Source organism: Condylura cristata, unplaced genomic scaffold (assembly GCF_000260355.1).
Source record: "Condylura cristata isolate star-nosed mole 26May11 unplaced genomic scaffold, ConCri1.0 scaffold00025, whole genome shotgun sequence".
Taxonomy (NCBI): Eukaryota; Metazoa; Chordata; class Mammalia; order Eulipotyphla; family Talpidae; genus Condylura; species Condylura cristata.
In genome coordinates, this window is record NW_004567126.1 from 22,768,246 (window position 1) to 22,784,282 (window position 16,037).

The 16,037-nt window shown below is 42.8% G+C and overlaps 1 protein-coding gene across 2 annotated transcripts; it reads right to left on the reverse strand.

Moving 5' to 3' along the window:
- Positions 1-3,091: 3,091 nt before the first annotated feature.
- Positions 3,092-13,200, reverse strand: REXO2 (RNA exonuclease 2). Of its 2 annotated transcripts, none has more exons than XM_004689243.1 (7): positions 12,911-13,200; positions 11,857-11,940; positions 8,987-9,064; positions 8,271-8,382; positions 6,837-6,945; positions 5,425-5,478; positions 3,092-3,524 (listed from the first exon to the last, which is right to left on the reverse strand). In XM_004689243.1, the coding sequence occupies exons 1-7, from the start codon at positions 13,055-13,057 to the stop codon at positions 3,395-3,397; spliced, it is 714 nt and encodes a 237-aa protein (XP_004689300.1). In that variant the 5' UTR covers positions 13,058-13,200; the 3' UTR covers positions 3,092-3,394. The 2 variants fall into 2 exon arrangements, with proteins under 2 accessions (XP_004689300.1, XP_012585371.1); XM_012729917.1 differs by lacking the exon at positions 3,092-3,524 and adding an exon at positions 3,536-4,412 and having other exon boundaries at positions 12,911-13,138.
- Between the last annotated feature and the right edge of the window lie 2,837 nt (positions 13,201-16,037).

Sequence of the window (16,037 nt, forward strand, 5' to 3'; positions counted from 1 at the left end):
ACCTTGACATCAGTGACCTTGTGTGTGTGTTGAAAAGATTTAAGATCTAGCTACACTTTATAAAACCTCAAGTACTTCTCTGCTTAATAGACAATACTCAACCAAGAAGGAAGTATTCACTCATATTACCACTATGACTACAGCTTTATTAAGAGCCACATAAAATTAAAGACCTTATTCAATAATTAAAATTCAACTAATTTTGACAAGCAATATATATATAGCATATATCAATACCCACAACATAAAAGCATCTGCCTTATCAATGCAAAATTTACAGCTTTCACCCTCATCGATCTGCTACAAATGGCTTATTCTACCAACAACTAATTTTCCAAAGTCCCTGCTACTTATTAATTTTTCAGGATGCTGGGGCTTACATGCAAAGTATTATTATATCAAATAAGAAAATTGCCTTTGAACATTATGACAAGCTTCCCTTTATGTGTAAGATTTATATATAACACTAGTTCTACCAAAAGTAACCGCCAATTTCCCAATTTATTTGCCAGCAAGCTTATTAATGAAGACTTATTAGTGCTAGTAAGAAAACACAAGTGTCTCAGCATCTACTCCTAACTCCTATGGCTAAATTGCTGAAGAAAAGGAGTCTTTCTTGCTCAGTACAGTGGTGAGATTATCAGGAACACTCAATGCCAACTGACTGAAGACTGGAGCAAAAGACTAGCCCATTCACCTTATGAGCATAAGGCATTGGCAACGCCTTTGTGACCCTAAAACAAAGCCTACAGGGTCATTACACAGAAGACCCACGCAATGAAAAGGCGTCAGGAGCACTGAACAGCAAGCTGTGCTGAACAGACATCCTGATCATTTTTTAAGGCTGTGGCTATATTTAAACCAATTTGCATTGCAGTTCAAGAAATTACTTCATAGCTTCAGGAATCCCCTGTGAAATCAGCTACAGCACTACAGACTTCCTATTTTTAAGCAGACTCATAAATAGTGAGCTAATCTCTGAACCATCATGTCTTCATCCAGACGTGATTGAGGCCACATTGGCTTATCCTGCACTCTGCCAACTACTGTAGTAAAAATGAACACATGCTACGTTAGGTGATGGAATTCTGCCACATAACGAAGAGGCAGAACAGAGGGTGAAGTCACTAAGGGTGCCATTCATGTGAGTGAAGCTTTGAAATTAACACCAGGAGCTAAAATGATTAAGAAACCTAGACAGTAGGGCTTCAACGGTTTACCTAAAGCAGAATGGGGCCAACTGTGTTGGCAGGCATCCTGTGCCGGGAAGAGCAGTATCTGCTTCTGGTGAACCTCTCAACGCCAGTGTTTCATTTCAGTCCTTACATCAGAATGTACATTCCTGAGCGCCAAGTAAGGAGATAGACTGTCTAGCCAGATTGTAGTTGAAAGCATGAAGCCAAGTGAAGTCTACACTGTGTGAAGTTTTCAGCTGCCCCCAGCATGTTGGTCACAGCATTAGGTAGACAATGACCCAAGATGATGCCCTAGTCGCCAGCACTCATTGATCACCAGATTATTTCCCAGGGATTCTGGACTGAGTCAATCCATTACCATTAAGCATTAGCTCTCGTTGCCAAGTGCTTCCTGCGTACCAAGCACTGAGCTCAGGTCAATGTAAGCAGTGTTTTAACTCCGTGCGAACAACACTTTGAGGTAGGTACCATCACCTTCATTTTATAAAGAAATGAGGATTCACTAATTTGCCAAAGCTACTTATTAAGTCACAGAGCTGAGCTGTGAACCCAGAGATCCACTAGACAGCCCTGTCTTCCTGAAGTTGGTGCCTGAGCTAAAACCTACGCCGTTCCAGAAAGCATGAAGAGCCCAGGTCACAAGTCAGCAGCCTTCCATGCTCACCAACTCACAATTCCAACACTTGTGAATTTGAGCCCTAATTTACTCATTTCCAAAAGCTAAACTCTTCACTCGTAAGGCTGTTGTAGAACAATTTTGTAAATAAAATTGTGCGATAGTTGTGGTCCAGTCAAGTGATTCCTTATCTGTTAAGTCTCACACAGAAGGATCACGCTGCCACGTGCACAGTAGGGCCACAATAGTTAGGGGTGCTAAGTGACATCAGCACAGAGGTCTTATAATACAGGTTCTTCTGGAAAGGCAGATCACCAGTGGGCCTTTCCAGAGTCTGATTTTTTTTAAGATTTATTTTATTTATTTATGCATACAAGAGCTGGGGTGCAGGTCAGTGGTACAGGGGACTTGGTGGGGAGAGTGAGAAGATTCACCAGAGACAGACTAGAGAGCAGAACAGGCAGACTGACTGAAAAACACTGCTGAGGGGAGCAGTGGGTGAGACAGGCGAGGTCTTCTGTGCCATGTGGGTCAGCTCCCTGGCTGGGGATTGAACCCTTGCCACAGTGGCTGCTGAAGCTTCCTAGTGCTGAGAATTAACCTCCAAGTCTGATTTCTGAAGCAGGCAATTGTCAACGTGAGAAGTAGACTCTGACGTTCCCTCTGGCTAGGGCTTACCTTCATATTGTGCTCTAAAGTACAAAAACTCAGGAGTTAAGACAAAGTGAAATCCTTTCTCAAGGGCCATTAGACCTAGAGCAGTCAGCTATTTGCATTCTACAACCCAGCAGTGACCACCCAAACACTGCTCTATTCGTCAGCCTCAGTTACTACCAAAGGAATCCTGGCTGACCACTTACCTGAATTTCCTGCAGGTAGTCAAGAGAAGCTGTTTCTGGGCTCTGCTAGTTCTATACCTACACAGGTTTCTTTCCTCTCTATCCAAAAGTAGTCTAGTCCTGTTTGGTGTGATTTGTTCAGTTATTTTTTGCGTCTAGGAATACTCAGATGTCTCTCCATGTAAGCTAGTGAGAGCAGTGTTCCCAGACCCCCCAAACAGCCTCCCAAGTCTTACCAAACAGATAATGGAGGGAAACCTGTAACTGGTGAGCCCAAATTTGCTTCTCTGAATCTTGTTATTCTGCTCTGGACTTGTAAACCAAAACAGAACAGGTTCCTGTTTAACACAAGAGAATTTGAACACTAGTCATACCACTTCAGAAAGAGAAGTCGACTTTTTCCAAGGATTAAGCTACTAAAGAATCGATGGTACAAAAAGTTTGCATTTCAATAGAACTAGCTTTATTTTTTTATTATTATCTTTTAAAACAAAAGAAGTGGCCTAAAAGCAAATGCGGGTATGTACCAAGGAGTGACATGACTTGGTACTTACAAAGGAGCTGCTGTGTCATAAATGTAAACAGCATGTTAGGAGGAAAATGGTATTTCAGGTGCTGTGGGCGTGAATAATCTGGAGAGGGAAGGTAACTGAAAGCAGCAGATGCCAAGCAATCGGCGTGAACCAAAAGAAACCACCCGAAGTTGCTTCCAGAGAACTATGGGCAGCAGCAAGGAACCAGCATCAACTCACAGTCTTCTCATTTTCCCCATTCTCTATGATTTTCCTCTTCTTTTCATCTGTTTTTTTCTTGAAGATGTTATTTCGGTAAAACTGAAGTTCTTTGATGCTTTCACTAATGTCATCAAGTGCCCTACAAGCAAACATACCATACTAAATAAAATGCCCAAAAGCAGAGATGACAATCACGTTACAAAGAGTAACTTTTCATAACTCACTACAAAAACAGGTTCTGCTGTATGGGCCACTATTTGACAATCACCAAGAAGCAGAACATTCCCACAAGACAAATTTAAGTACTTGGGTGGGGTCGGGGGAGTGGGAGTGGGGGTTGGGGGGCTTTTTTGTTTGGTTTTGGTTTTAGGCTTGATAGAAAAATTCTAAAATATAAGTTTCCCAGACTGTTCCATAAGATGGTGAGGTGTCCCCCAGAAAAAGAATGCTACGGTCAAAATAAGTTCAAGAAAACTTTGGAAGTTCTTTGCAGTGTAGGATAGACTAATGAGTATTCTGAAGTTCACAAAGGGGTGGGGGTGCTGTATAAACCGTGTTTCTAAAACTTAATTGCCCACCTTCAGTGAATACTTGTTAACCACTCATGGAACACAGTTTGGGAAACACAGTGCCACGCTTGACCCCCCTGCACAGAACATAGTGACACTCGGATGAGACTCAGCCAGCGTCATAAGCATCGATTATCAGATAGGTCCTAACCACAAAAAGAGGGGCAACCTGCTCTCTTGGGGTGAGATGTGTTATAATCTGTGGCAGCCTGAGCCTCTAAGAGTCTTCTCCAGTATGCTATTTCTCATCTGCTGTAATCTGAGAAATCAGGTAACCAAGATTATTAGAACAGGGTGAGAGTAAATCAATAAGCCCTGAGTGATGGACCAAGGGCCCCTTGTAGAGAAGAAACTGCACAACCTCACAGCCAAAGCTTTATGCAGTCGTTTCTACGGTTAGCACAATCCTGTTGCTTTCCTCTCACGTCTTCGATATACAGTGGGAAGGGCAGCTACAGCTGTGAAAAATACAGCCTCTGGCTAAAATCAGGAAGCACAATGTCTTATCCACAACACCAAGCTCCAAAAATGATCTGAAAACCCAAAGAACTTGTAGGGCCCGTTATGCGACATCACATAGGACCCCGCTACTGAGTCATCAGTGATGCTGTTTTGTGAGTATCTGTAGTTCCCACTATAGAAATGTCACCTGTGTGTCTGGTGATGGGGTGCTTCCTCGGCCTTGTGTGGGGTGTTACATAATAGCAAACACCGCAGGTACACTATTACCTTTCTGAAATCTGAGAACTTCTGAAATACAAAACATCAAAGGCCTGTTGCTTCAGATAAGGCATTCCAGACCTGAAGTATTGTGATGTTGTTCATGGAAGCCCAAAAAGCTCATACTGCCAGACTCTGCAGGGTCCCATCTTTCTGTTTGCCTGGAACCGCCTGGCACATCGCAAGGGCTCGGTAAATGAACGAAACCAAAAGCTGCCTTTAGAAGCCAGCTGCTAGAACTCCTGTGGAGTTTAGGCTCCTTCTGAAAGACTTAAAGCATAAAGAGAAGTAAAAGAGGGCACTAGAAACATAAGAGCTTTAAATCCCTTCTGCATCTGTGCCTAAGGTTGCAGACATAAAAGATGGGAAAAATAAAAAATGTCAAAGTTAGGCTAACTATATTATAACAATTACACACAGTATCCTAACTTCAAAGGGCTCCAAGTTTTCACCTTTTCTGAAAAGGAAATTAATACTGCTCAGCACTAGAGATGGCAGACTGTTTCACTGTACTTACAAACCAAGTCACCTAACGGTTTTAAAACTGCAAGGGGTATAAAATCTACCCATCTCTGGACAGGGTAGCATACTCCTGCCCAGGATCCCTGATAATCAGCAACAGAAAGCTTCGTGCTAACTGACCTTCATTTTCCTCCCAAGGAAAGAGTCAAGAGACAGCAGGCCAGTGTCGCGTGTGTGGGGGCCAGGTGTGTGTCAGATTCCCCAGAGCCTGCTGAGTCCCAAACTTACCTGTGAGAAGCAGCCTTCTTTGGTGCAAATTCATATTCTTCTGGATACCAGCGTCTACACAGCAAAAATGGAACTTTCAAAGGAAACTGTCTCAAGTACATGGAATAATTACCTCCTTCAAGTAATTTATGAACATTGGCAAAGGCATCTGGAGGTGGCTCTCAGGTGGCCCTTGCCGGGGACCCTGTCTTCCCCCCTCCTCTGGCTTCACTCTAGGCATTAATCTGGTCAAGCTCATCAGTGTGGGCGCCCAGCGGCCCGTGCCAGCCCAGCCCTCTCCTGGGTTTCTGTCATGGATGTCCAACGGGCCTGCTGGACGCTTTCACTTAAGAACCCATCCATCTTTGCAGTGCAAAGTGTGTAAAACCACTCCTCACCCAGGGGGCCTCCCTGCCCTCAGACACCAGCTCTGCTCTTCCTACGTCCCCTTTCTTTTTTTGACACCCAGCAGCTACCCAACCAGGAACACGAGAAGCACTTACTACCTCTCCCTTGCCCTCAACACTCCACTGAAGCACTGCTCGCCATGCCAACTGATGCTCTCCAATATTTTTATCTCCAGGCCTTTGTCTGCCATGCAGCCACCATTTCTCTAGCTATTTTCTCCGCAAGATGACTGGATTCCTTATCTCCCAACCTCTTCCCCTGTCTCGTGAGAATGAAATCATCGTGGCCCTCATTCCTCCACGTAAATATGTTTAAAGGACCTGACCTCTTCCACAAGATAAACTTGAACCTCCTCACAACCGTACACAGCCCTTCGTAACACGGCCTCACTTCCCACCTTCTCCAACCTCCTGCCTCGCACTCAACTTGACCTGTAACTCCTTAAACACATGTTGCCCTTATATTCCTCCCTCTGTCCCTCTTTGGAATGCTTGTTCCTCAGTTACATACCTGCAAAGCTTCCACTCTTCTTTAAACCTCTACTTGAAAACTACTTGTTAGGGAAAGCTTTCTCTGACTTCCCACCCCCTTCACCCTGAAAGGCAGGTGTTCCTTCCCTCAGGCTCAGTCATAGCTATGTACATTTCCATCACCAAGGTCATCATGCAGCTTATTTTTAAGGCATCTTTTTCACCCAACTTTCAACTCACTAGATTCTAAGCCACTTACAAGGGCTTTCCATCTGTCAGTTCCCAGTACAGAGAGGCTGATACCTGGCCCAGAAGTGGGTGCCCAAATAAATGTTCTGGATTAATGAACCTTATATATAAGATTTCTGACATTGTTTCCCCCCAATTCTTACCAGTCCAGAATCAATTAAGGTCCTGGCCAAGCAAAAATGGGATGAGGAAGTTACGACCCACCGACACCCTCAGTTCTACAGCTGTGTTCAATTACTTTCTATAACTTCTCAATCAAAACATGATACATAAAGCAATTGAATGGATCCTAAGTAAAGCCCTTACCTGCACAGTTCTTTAACAGTGCTCACATCAATTATTCTATAATGAAGATGTTTCATGAACTGGGGCATGTATTTGTCAAGAAACTTCTTATCTGCATGAACTGAATTCCCTAGAAAGACACGAAGCACACCGCACTTGTGCATTTCTACAGTACACAACAGGATATAAACATTCATCAGCTATATTTGAAATGGAAATGATATAAATTTTTTAACTCAAACAATTCCTAAAAGCATCTAAAAACCTCTAAGTCAGGTTTGAGAGCACCTAATTAGGTTACAAGTAGAGATTCTGAGCAGTCAGTTCACTCATGAATTTGTATATGGCCTCTCTACGGACAGAAGGTGTATCATTCCGCATACTTAGAAGAATGTACAAGTCCCTGTTATGCGTTTAGATCATACCAGGTATGCAAAACTTCTCCCAGTGTCATGAAATCCACACCAACTAACACTAAAAATTTAACTGAATCACATAAGTAGACAAACCTTTATTTACAATCCGATTTCAACAAATCATAGTCATTCATGTTTCCATACAGTAATTTATATTAAAAACACTAAATTTTAAAGGAGAACTTTAAAATAGACCCCAGGGAGGGGGGAGGGAGGATGGTGAACATATACAATGTATGCTTTCGGACTTCATGTCAGCATTTGTTTCGTGTATATTTAAGGAAACTGTTAATTACCACAACAGTTTACATGTACAGATACAAACACACCTCCACAGAACATTAACTTCCCTCTGACAATGGCAGTCCTTAAAGCCTTAGAACTGGCTTGCTCTCTTTAAAAAGTCAATGTCACGAGTGGGGAAAAAAGAAAAAAAGGATTAGTGGACATTTCAGATTAAGAGACTAAGGAGTCACAATAGCCGAATGAAATGCATGACGGAATCCTGGCTCACAACAATGAAGGGTGTGGAGCAGATTATCAGAGGATGCTACTAAAATTATTTGTAAATGTCTTACATGTGATAATGATACTTATGTGGTCACATAAGATAATGCCTTTTTTCTTAGGAAATGCCTGTGGACCTATCAAGGAATAAGTGTCATCATGCCTGCAACTTGCTTTGAATGTCCAACAACAGCAAAAATAAAATAGACAGGCAAAACAAACAAGGCACAGAGTTAACAGTTACTAAGTCCAACTTGACTGTACATTTGAAAATTTCCCATTATAAAAATATGGGGAAACAATTGGTTGAGTGAGTCTGTGTATCCCAGATCTCATGTCGGGTTCCAGAGCATTTTCCCAACACTGGTGCTAGAAATTACACAAGAAAACTTGCACACAAAAGTAAGATGCATAATCCAAATCAGGGGAAGCAGGACACAGGATGGTCTTGGCTGATCTTTCTGGAACTGCAGTCTCTTGCACCACTCTAATGGAAGACTATCTACAAGGTATACAGAGGACTGGATTTTACCTGCAAGTGGACAGAGCCCCGGAGGAGTCTGCTGTCGTACAAAGGACAGAAATTCATACTCTGCCTGCTGCAGTGTCATTGTGCTCTCCTTCACTGCCTTGGTTAGACCAGACTGCAAGAGAAAACCCCCAGCCCCCACCAGAAACACATGAAGTCAGTTTTCAAAGGCATCCAGAAATGAAACTTCACTTCTAAAAATGAGCAAATATAACCACAGGTGTACCATTTACAGAGCTCAAGTTCACACTGAAACTCTGTGCCATCTTTGCACTGATTTTTCTTAAAGAATCCGAGTGAAATTAAGCTCGATTCCTGATCGTTAATAGCATTTCCACATGGTCAAAAAAGATGGTGCTCAAAGTCCAAGGATATAACCTCTGGAAAGAAACATCTCTTAAGAGGAGAGTAGCATTCCCCCTTCTCTGACAGTTGATGTCTACCCTCATCCAGACTGACTTGAGCAATACTTGACAATCCACACTGCGTTCGCGACAGACTGAATGTAGGAGAGGAAAAAAGAGGACATTCAGGAGAAGATGATCTCGAGAGGTCCCAGAGATGAAAGGCAAACAAGCAAGCAGTCTCCCAGGCTCGCCAAGCAATCTTCCTCTAACCCTGTTTAAATACCATCCAACCATGGTATAGGATTCAGATGTGGGAGCAACAAGCTTGTTACTGATCCCCAAAGCAGCAATCCTGTTATTTGGTAATGTTACCTTCCCATGATGCTCCTTACACCAATCTGACATGCTGTCCAGTAACTCGTCTGGCTGTTTAATAATCAGGTTAGGCCCCTGTGGATGGGAAAAGCCATTAGTCATCCAGAATCAACAGGAATAACCTGGGGTTCTGAGGTACAGTTTAAGCTGCTTTAAAGATTAAATGTACTTACCAAAGAAAGAAATGAGGGTACTTTGTTCACTCTAAAAGTGGTTCTCCTTCATTCCTACAGTGTGTATGATGGCAAAAAAAGCACACAGGTGCACACAAGCACACACATGCTCATACACACACACACCTCACACTCACACACACACGCCTTCAACACTGATATGCCTGTTACTAAATGACACCAACATCTATCAGCAGGTGGCAAGCTACAGCCCCAGTTGTGACTTTCTTTTTTGACAACAAGCTGAGAATGATTTTTACATTTGCAAAAGGTTATAAAAACAAGCTAGCACGTGACAGAGAGGTACGTAGCACTCTATGCCCAAAATAGCTAGTATTTGGTCTTTTTTAGAAAAAGTTTGCCAATCCTAATAATATGTCTACAGGCCAAGGGAGAAAAAAACAAGTGGCAGAACAGTACACACGTACACACACACGCGCGCGCATACACACACAATTTCAAGTATACTTTTTTAGGGGAAAAAATACATTTACCAATACATACAAAATGCCAAGAAAATATGTAAACTTTGGGGAACAGGGTGGAGTTGGAGAACAGGGCAAAAAGCAAGAGCTTATTTTATATACATATACACACATATATACCTATATTTCTGTATGAAGTTATACTGTTTAATTTTAGTCTTATTTTTCTACCAAAAAGTTCAAGGAATTGGTGGCATCTGAAAAAAAAATGGCCCTTAGAGTCTCAGTTCTATTTAACGGAACCTCCAAATGTGTCTCTTGGAAAGAGTCCCAGCAAATGGAGAGAAGCCTGACTTGAGGCATTGAAGCAGGTGACCCTGGGCTCAGTGTCTCATCCTGTATGACGGCCATAACTGCCCCTACCTCCCCTCACAGGGATGTTAACAGGAGAAGAGGAATTATAGGTATGAAAATCCTTGGAAGAGTCTACAAGGAAAGTACACTATAAATCCACAGTACTGGTACTATGAAGACAGTAAAAATAGTTTGCATTCACTGAGATAAATAGCTACATTGCTGACCAAACTATTCCTGACGTCACAGACAACCTACAGGGAACTACTGGTAAAATAAGAAAATTGGAAACAGTGATCTCTGGAAAGAAGCAAAGAATGTGCTCTCTCACTGTGAAAAGCAATTCTAACAAACTATGAACAAAAAAGAAACTATTATTAAACGAAGGCTACACAACTTTCTCTAGATGGCAGCTTGGCACATGAAACTACCTGCAGAGAAGTTTTTGAAGTAGGATGTTTGTTCTTTAACCAGCATAAAACATTTTCCCTATGACTCGTATACCAAGAGGAAAGCACATTTTCCACAGAACTGACACTTAAGCACCAACAGCATTTGGCATTTTTCAGCATCCGCCTCCTCACCTGATTGTGTCTGTTCACAAATGCTACACTCATCTGCAACTGTGGGGATACAGACCCCAATTTTCTCCAGAACTCCTATCACCAAACTGGTCCATTAAACTGTATTTCCACATTATACCAACAGCTCAAGGGACTTCAGCCAAAGGTAAATAGGGCTGGTAAAATAAAGACACTTCTCTTCATCATTCATCTCCAGCAAGTGCCAAGTGGCAGGAAAAACAGCCAAAGTTAAAAATCAGGGCTTTATTTATATAAAATCAAAAAACAAACAAAAAAGCTAGTTATGATGAAAAACACAAAGCCTCATGATTCTCCCCCAGGGTACTAGGAGATGCTCCAGGAGGCGTGGCCGGCACTCCACAAACAGTGCTTCATCCCTAAGTGCCTTCTCCCCTTGCTACCTGCCAGGAAAGTAAGCAGGAGTCTTAAGGAAAGGTTTAGTAACTTATCCAGCAACAGTAACACACTGACAGTGCCCTCTGGGAACTCATTTTAACAAAACTGCCTTCTCCACAGACATCCCTGCTGTGTCCTAGAGTTTCTTTCTGCCTCTGAATACTGCTGATTATATGAAACAGCCATTCAAAGCCAGGGATTTCACCCTCTGCCAATCAGATGCACTTATTAAATGCTTTGTGAGTGGCTGAAAGGCAAAGGTATATTTCATTTGCTTGGTTCAATATTTCAGTTAAAAGAAGAATGTGATAATCTTAATTATGCCCAATATGTCAACAAGATTTTTCTTGATTTTGCATCGGCAGAAATTCAAAAATCTTAATATGGATTGAGAGGAATCACACTGGTTCAAAAGCAGAAACTTGATATCTGGAATCAGGTTAAAGTGAAGGTTATGATGTAAAGATGTCAACTTCGGCATGAGTCACCAGTCCTGATGGGGCGATACTTGGCTGCCTTATTGCTTAAGAGCACTTTATTCAGCCTGCCTGGGCTATACCCCTGGGTTTCTCCAGTAACTAGACCTTGGGCAAATTACCCAATATTGCCATGCCAAAATGTCCTCTCCTATAAAATGAGTCTAACAGTAACTTCTTTTAGATTATTGTGAGGATTAAGAGTGAATACATAACAGGGCCTACCACATAATAAAGTGTTCAGCACTTGTGTTCTTGGGTTTGGCATAAATTACTGATAAATGAACAGGATTACTTTGATTCTAATACCAATCCTTACCATGACCTAGCATATTACTTGGGCCTTAATCTACACAGACTTCAGTTTTCTTTTTCTTTAAAAAAAAGAGATGGGGGGAATTATCTTTAAATTTCCAACATATTCTAGACAGTCTGATTATATTACATAGCAACACCTACTTCAGCCAAAATGTTGAGATCAGAGTCAGTTATCAGACAGGCCATCTCAATAATCTGGTCCTTCTCAATGTCCAATCCTGTCATCTGCAATAAAAAAAAAAAAAATGGATCTGTGACAACACAAAGCCATCCTCCTGACCTACTTTACTCAAGTTTATTTTACAGGAATTCTCGCAAACATAGTCAGTTTATATCTCATGCACGGAACTTATAGTGTTCCTTAGGCAAGCCCTCAAGAACCTAAACAATTATGAAATGAACATTTACCAAGGGCCTGCTGTATATCAGGCACCTGGCTTCCTCTAGGATAAATGCAAAGCAAGCAAAACTGAGGACTGATAGAGAGCATTCGATTTGGAAAGAGTTGGAAAACTCAGGTCACTGCAGTTTTGCAGAGTTTACAAAGTTTTCCTGTCAATTATGCGACTTAACCTTCATCATCCTCTGAAACAGAAAATACTATTATCCCCATTTCATATGTAAGAGAACTGAGGTTCAAAAGTGGAAAAGGCCTTGCAGTGAGAATGGGAAACCTAAAGGGAGCAGAACTGAGTTCTAGTCCCCGCTCAGGGCCTCGCTAACAGCATGACCTTGAATGCGTTGAATCCTCCCTGGGCCTCAGTTTTCTCTTTTATGGAATGAGGGGTAAGGCTGAGTCATCTCCGGGAGTCCCGTCTAGCTCTAACAACCTACGGTCCTGTCAAGGCTGTGGAAGTGGGGTTTAGCGGAGCCGCGGTCCCAACCCTCACCCCGGTGACCCTAAGCCCAGAGAAACCTGCGCGGCAGGGAGGTCCCCAAACCTCGGAGAGGAGTTGGGAAGTGAGCAGCCATATGGATGACTCCTCCCTTTTGAAAAGAAACCCCACGGTCCGCCACAGTCCCCAGCAGCCGCAGGACTCCAGCCTCCCGACCGGCCCGCGCCGCCCGAGGCCGGCGGCGCTCACCTGGCACACCTGAGACCAGACAGCCGCCGCTCTCCCGGGACAGGCTCAGCGCCGGGTCCCACGCGCGAAAGCTCACTCGCCTCCCCTCTCCCCCGGCCGACCTCACTCACCTCCAGGTCCACCCAGACCATCCGCTGAGCCATGCTCTCCCCTGCCGCCATGGCTGCGCCACCTTCGCGGACACCCCGCACCCCGAACTGGCCGTGACTCCCACCCACACCTCGCAACAGCCGGGAGCCCAGGGAGCCGCCTAGCATCACCCGGCACGAGCCGCCACGGCCCTAGCTTTTCTGCCGGCGCTGGCGCAGGCGCGATGGTCGCTAAACGTCGCAAACCCTCGGGGAGGCGCAGGAGTTAAAACCACAAGTCCCAGCATCCAATACGCCGGCTCGCCCTCGACAGCCCGGCTTAGCCACCGAATAGGACCATGGGACTTGGAGTCTTGCCTGCTGTGGCCACCCATTTCCCCACCCCCGCCACGTGTTTTCGGGTGTTACTGGACGCGGATGTTTTTCAGAACTAAGTTTATTCGTTACGAAGAGTTATTTCCTGGATTTGGATTAGTCGCAGACGGCCCAGAAAGAAATCGCTTTGTTTGGCCCAAAAAGACCTGCTTATTTTTGTATGATTTTTTTCTGCTCTATCTTTATCTCCTGTTCCCCCTTTCTTCCTCCCTCCTTTCACCTTTACCTGCCTCTCCACTCCATTATATTTACGCATCTATGCGAGACTGCAGCGTGGTGTGGCTTTTTTTTTTTTTTTTTTTTTTTTTTTGTCCAGAAGGCCCATTCTACTCTCATGAAATCCTTCAGAAATCATTAGATGAGCTCCTCTCTGACATTTCACTTCGCAAGCATTAGCTGTTGAATCAAAGTTCCTACACTGGCAGAGTCATCCTTCACTGTGCAGGGACCCGGTCGGGGTTTCAGTTCAGCTGGTTGGTGTCAATGGTAATGACTTTCTACTCCACCTTTACAAGTTCCTAAGGTTCAATCTGGTCCTTGTATGGCAAGGAGTTAAAATGCCGTGAAAATACCTCTGCTTGCTCTGTCATCTATTTGGGTTTGGATAAAATATCTCTTTCAGTGACAGCCCTGGTTTTCATTGTCTCCAGTGGAGATGGCAACCAAAAAGACCTTTGGGCCCTGGACTGTGGATGTGAGTCTCTTAAATCTTAGCTATTCAGTAGCAAATTTGTGTGCAACTTTGTCACAAATATAGTCTCAGCTTGGAAATATATCCTCTGCATAATTTCCTGAAAGCCCTATTGACACTAATTACAGAGTTTGTGTTTATCATAATTCATACCCGGTGAGCTGGTTTTGTGAGAGAGAAACTTTATTGTTCAATTAAGAGGTAGAAGGGTAGCATAGTGTGCTGGGTTTCATCTTGTACCCCTTTGGTCCTCATCTCACCACCTGCCAGGGCTGCAGAGAAAGTCTCTTTGAAGGGCTATCCAGTCAGGTGTGCCAATTATAAATGCATGATAAAGATTTTTATTGTTCATAGTGTGTCTGTATTGTAACTGCATTGCCAGATGAGTCACATTGTTTTGCTCTAGTTTTTTATTCATTTGTAACCTACTTTACAGGAAACAGTCTACATTTCTTTTTTAGTCTGTTCTGTGAACATTAACATATATAAACCCTATTTAAATGAGATTTTGAGGCCCACGCATGCATAAATCAAACTACAGGATTCAACATGCCTTGCATCTCCCAAGAGAAATGATGCTAATTCTACCTCCCTTGGAACTGAGGGGGAGGTGGCCTAGGGGTTGTTTCGTGGGTTGGTGTTTCGTGGGTCGATTCAGGGACACATAGGTGCATCTCTCTATGAAGCACCCTTCAATATGCCCTCCCTTCTGCTATTTTGTGTCCAAATAAACCCTGTTTTGTTGTTGTTTGGGGATAATCAATTGCATTCGTTTTTTTAAACTTGGCTCAGAAAAAGTTAGAAAGTATAGAAATTTTATCAACTCTTTCTATCACCCTCAGATTTTTTTTGTTTTCAAAGAATACATTTTGTTGCCAGAGTTAGTAGGTGAACATTAAGCAGTTTTATTACAAATTATAACTTACAAAATACTATCGACCTTTAAGAACCAATTTCCTGAAGATTTGTGCTCATACTTTTTAAATATTGAGAGTTTACAATTATGTGTGGACATGTTCAGAAACTTCAGTTTTTATTGAGACATAGTAATATATTTTCATTATAACAGTAAACACATTTTAGGTGAATGGCATCATAAGGAAGAGATTACAGTTTATTGGTTTTGTGTGCACTTATCACTAGATTGATTTAATGCTGAATATCCCAAAGTAGCTCAATAATGCACCAGTTCACAAATCCAAACCTTGTGTATTAAAAAAACAGAGGCCAATACAGGAACAAGCAGCCCTGAGACCCCAAAGCAGCATCTCACAGTGAACACAGTCATTGTTTTCCCTTTTCCTTCCTTTATGCAAATTTATCTAAAAGTTACTTCACTCTGATCAGAACCTTTATTTTTCCAGTCTGCTGTGAGTCTTAAGAACTGCTTTTATTAACATGAAGGGCATGGTGCCAGCAAACCTCCTTCTCCAAAGTGAAAGCCTATGGAAAGTTGCTCTTTGAAGCCCTTTCAAGGAGAATGCTTCGGAATCTGAAACATTCAGGTCACTGCTTCCCAGAGAAGCTGCCTCCATTTCCAACCCTGGGAATTTAGATAAAGGGTTTTCAGGCAGAACATTCTACATTTATCTTAGCTTTGTAGTTTGTGTGTACTTCAGGGGATAAAGACTCAGGAGAGTGACTCAGCTTCCACCACTGGGGGTCAAACTGTAATGTTTCCCCCAGGATCTGCCACAGGGATCCCCACCAGACATGGCTAAGCCTTACAAGCCCTTCCTTTACTGAGAGGTCACTACTTCTCTTTCACCTGCTTTTTATTTTTCACTTTTTTTAATAGTGGAAAAATTGACATAACAAAATATCCCATTTCATCATTTTTAAATGTACAGCTCAGTGGCATTCTCTATTCACTTTGTTTTCAACCATCACCCCCATCCATCATCAGAATTTTCATCATCCCAAACTGAAAATTCTATTCCAGTCCATTAAACACTGTACCCCTCATTTCACCTACCCCATCTCCCAGTTCCCAGAGGCCACCATTGTTTTCTGTCTCCATGAATTTGACTATATTAAGTGCCTCATGTTGGTGGAATGATACAATATTTGCCCTTTTCTTTC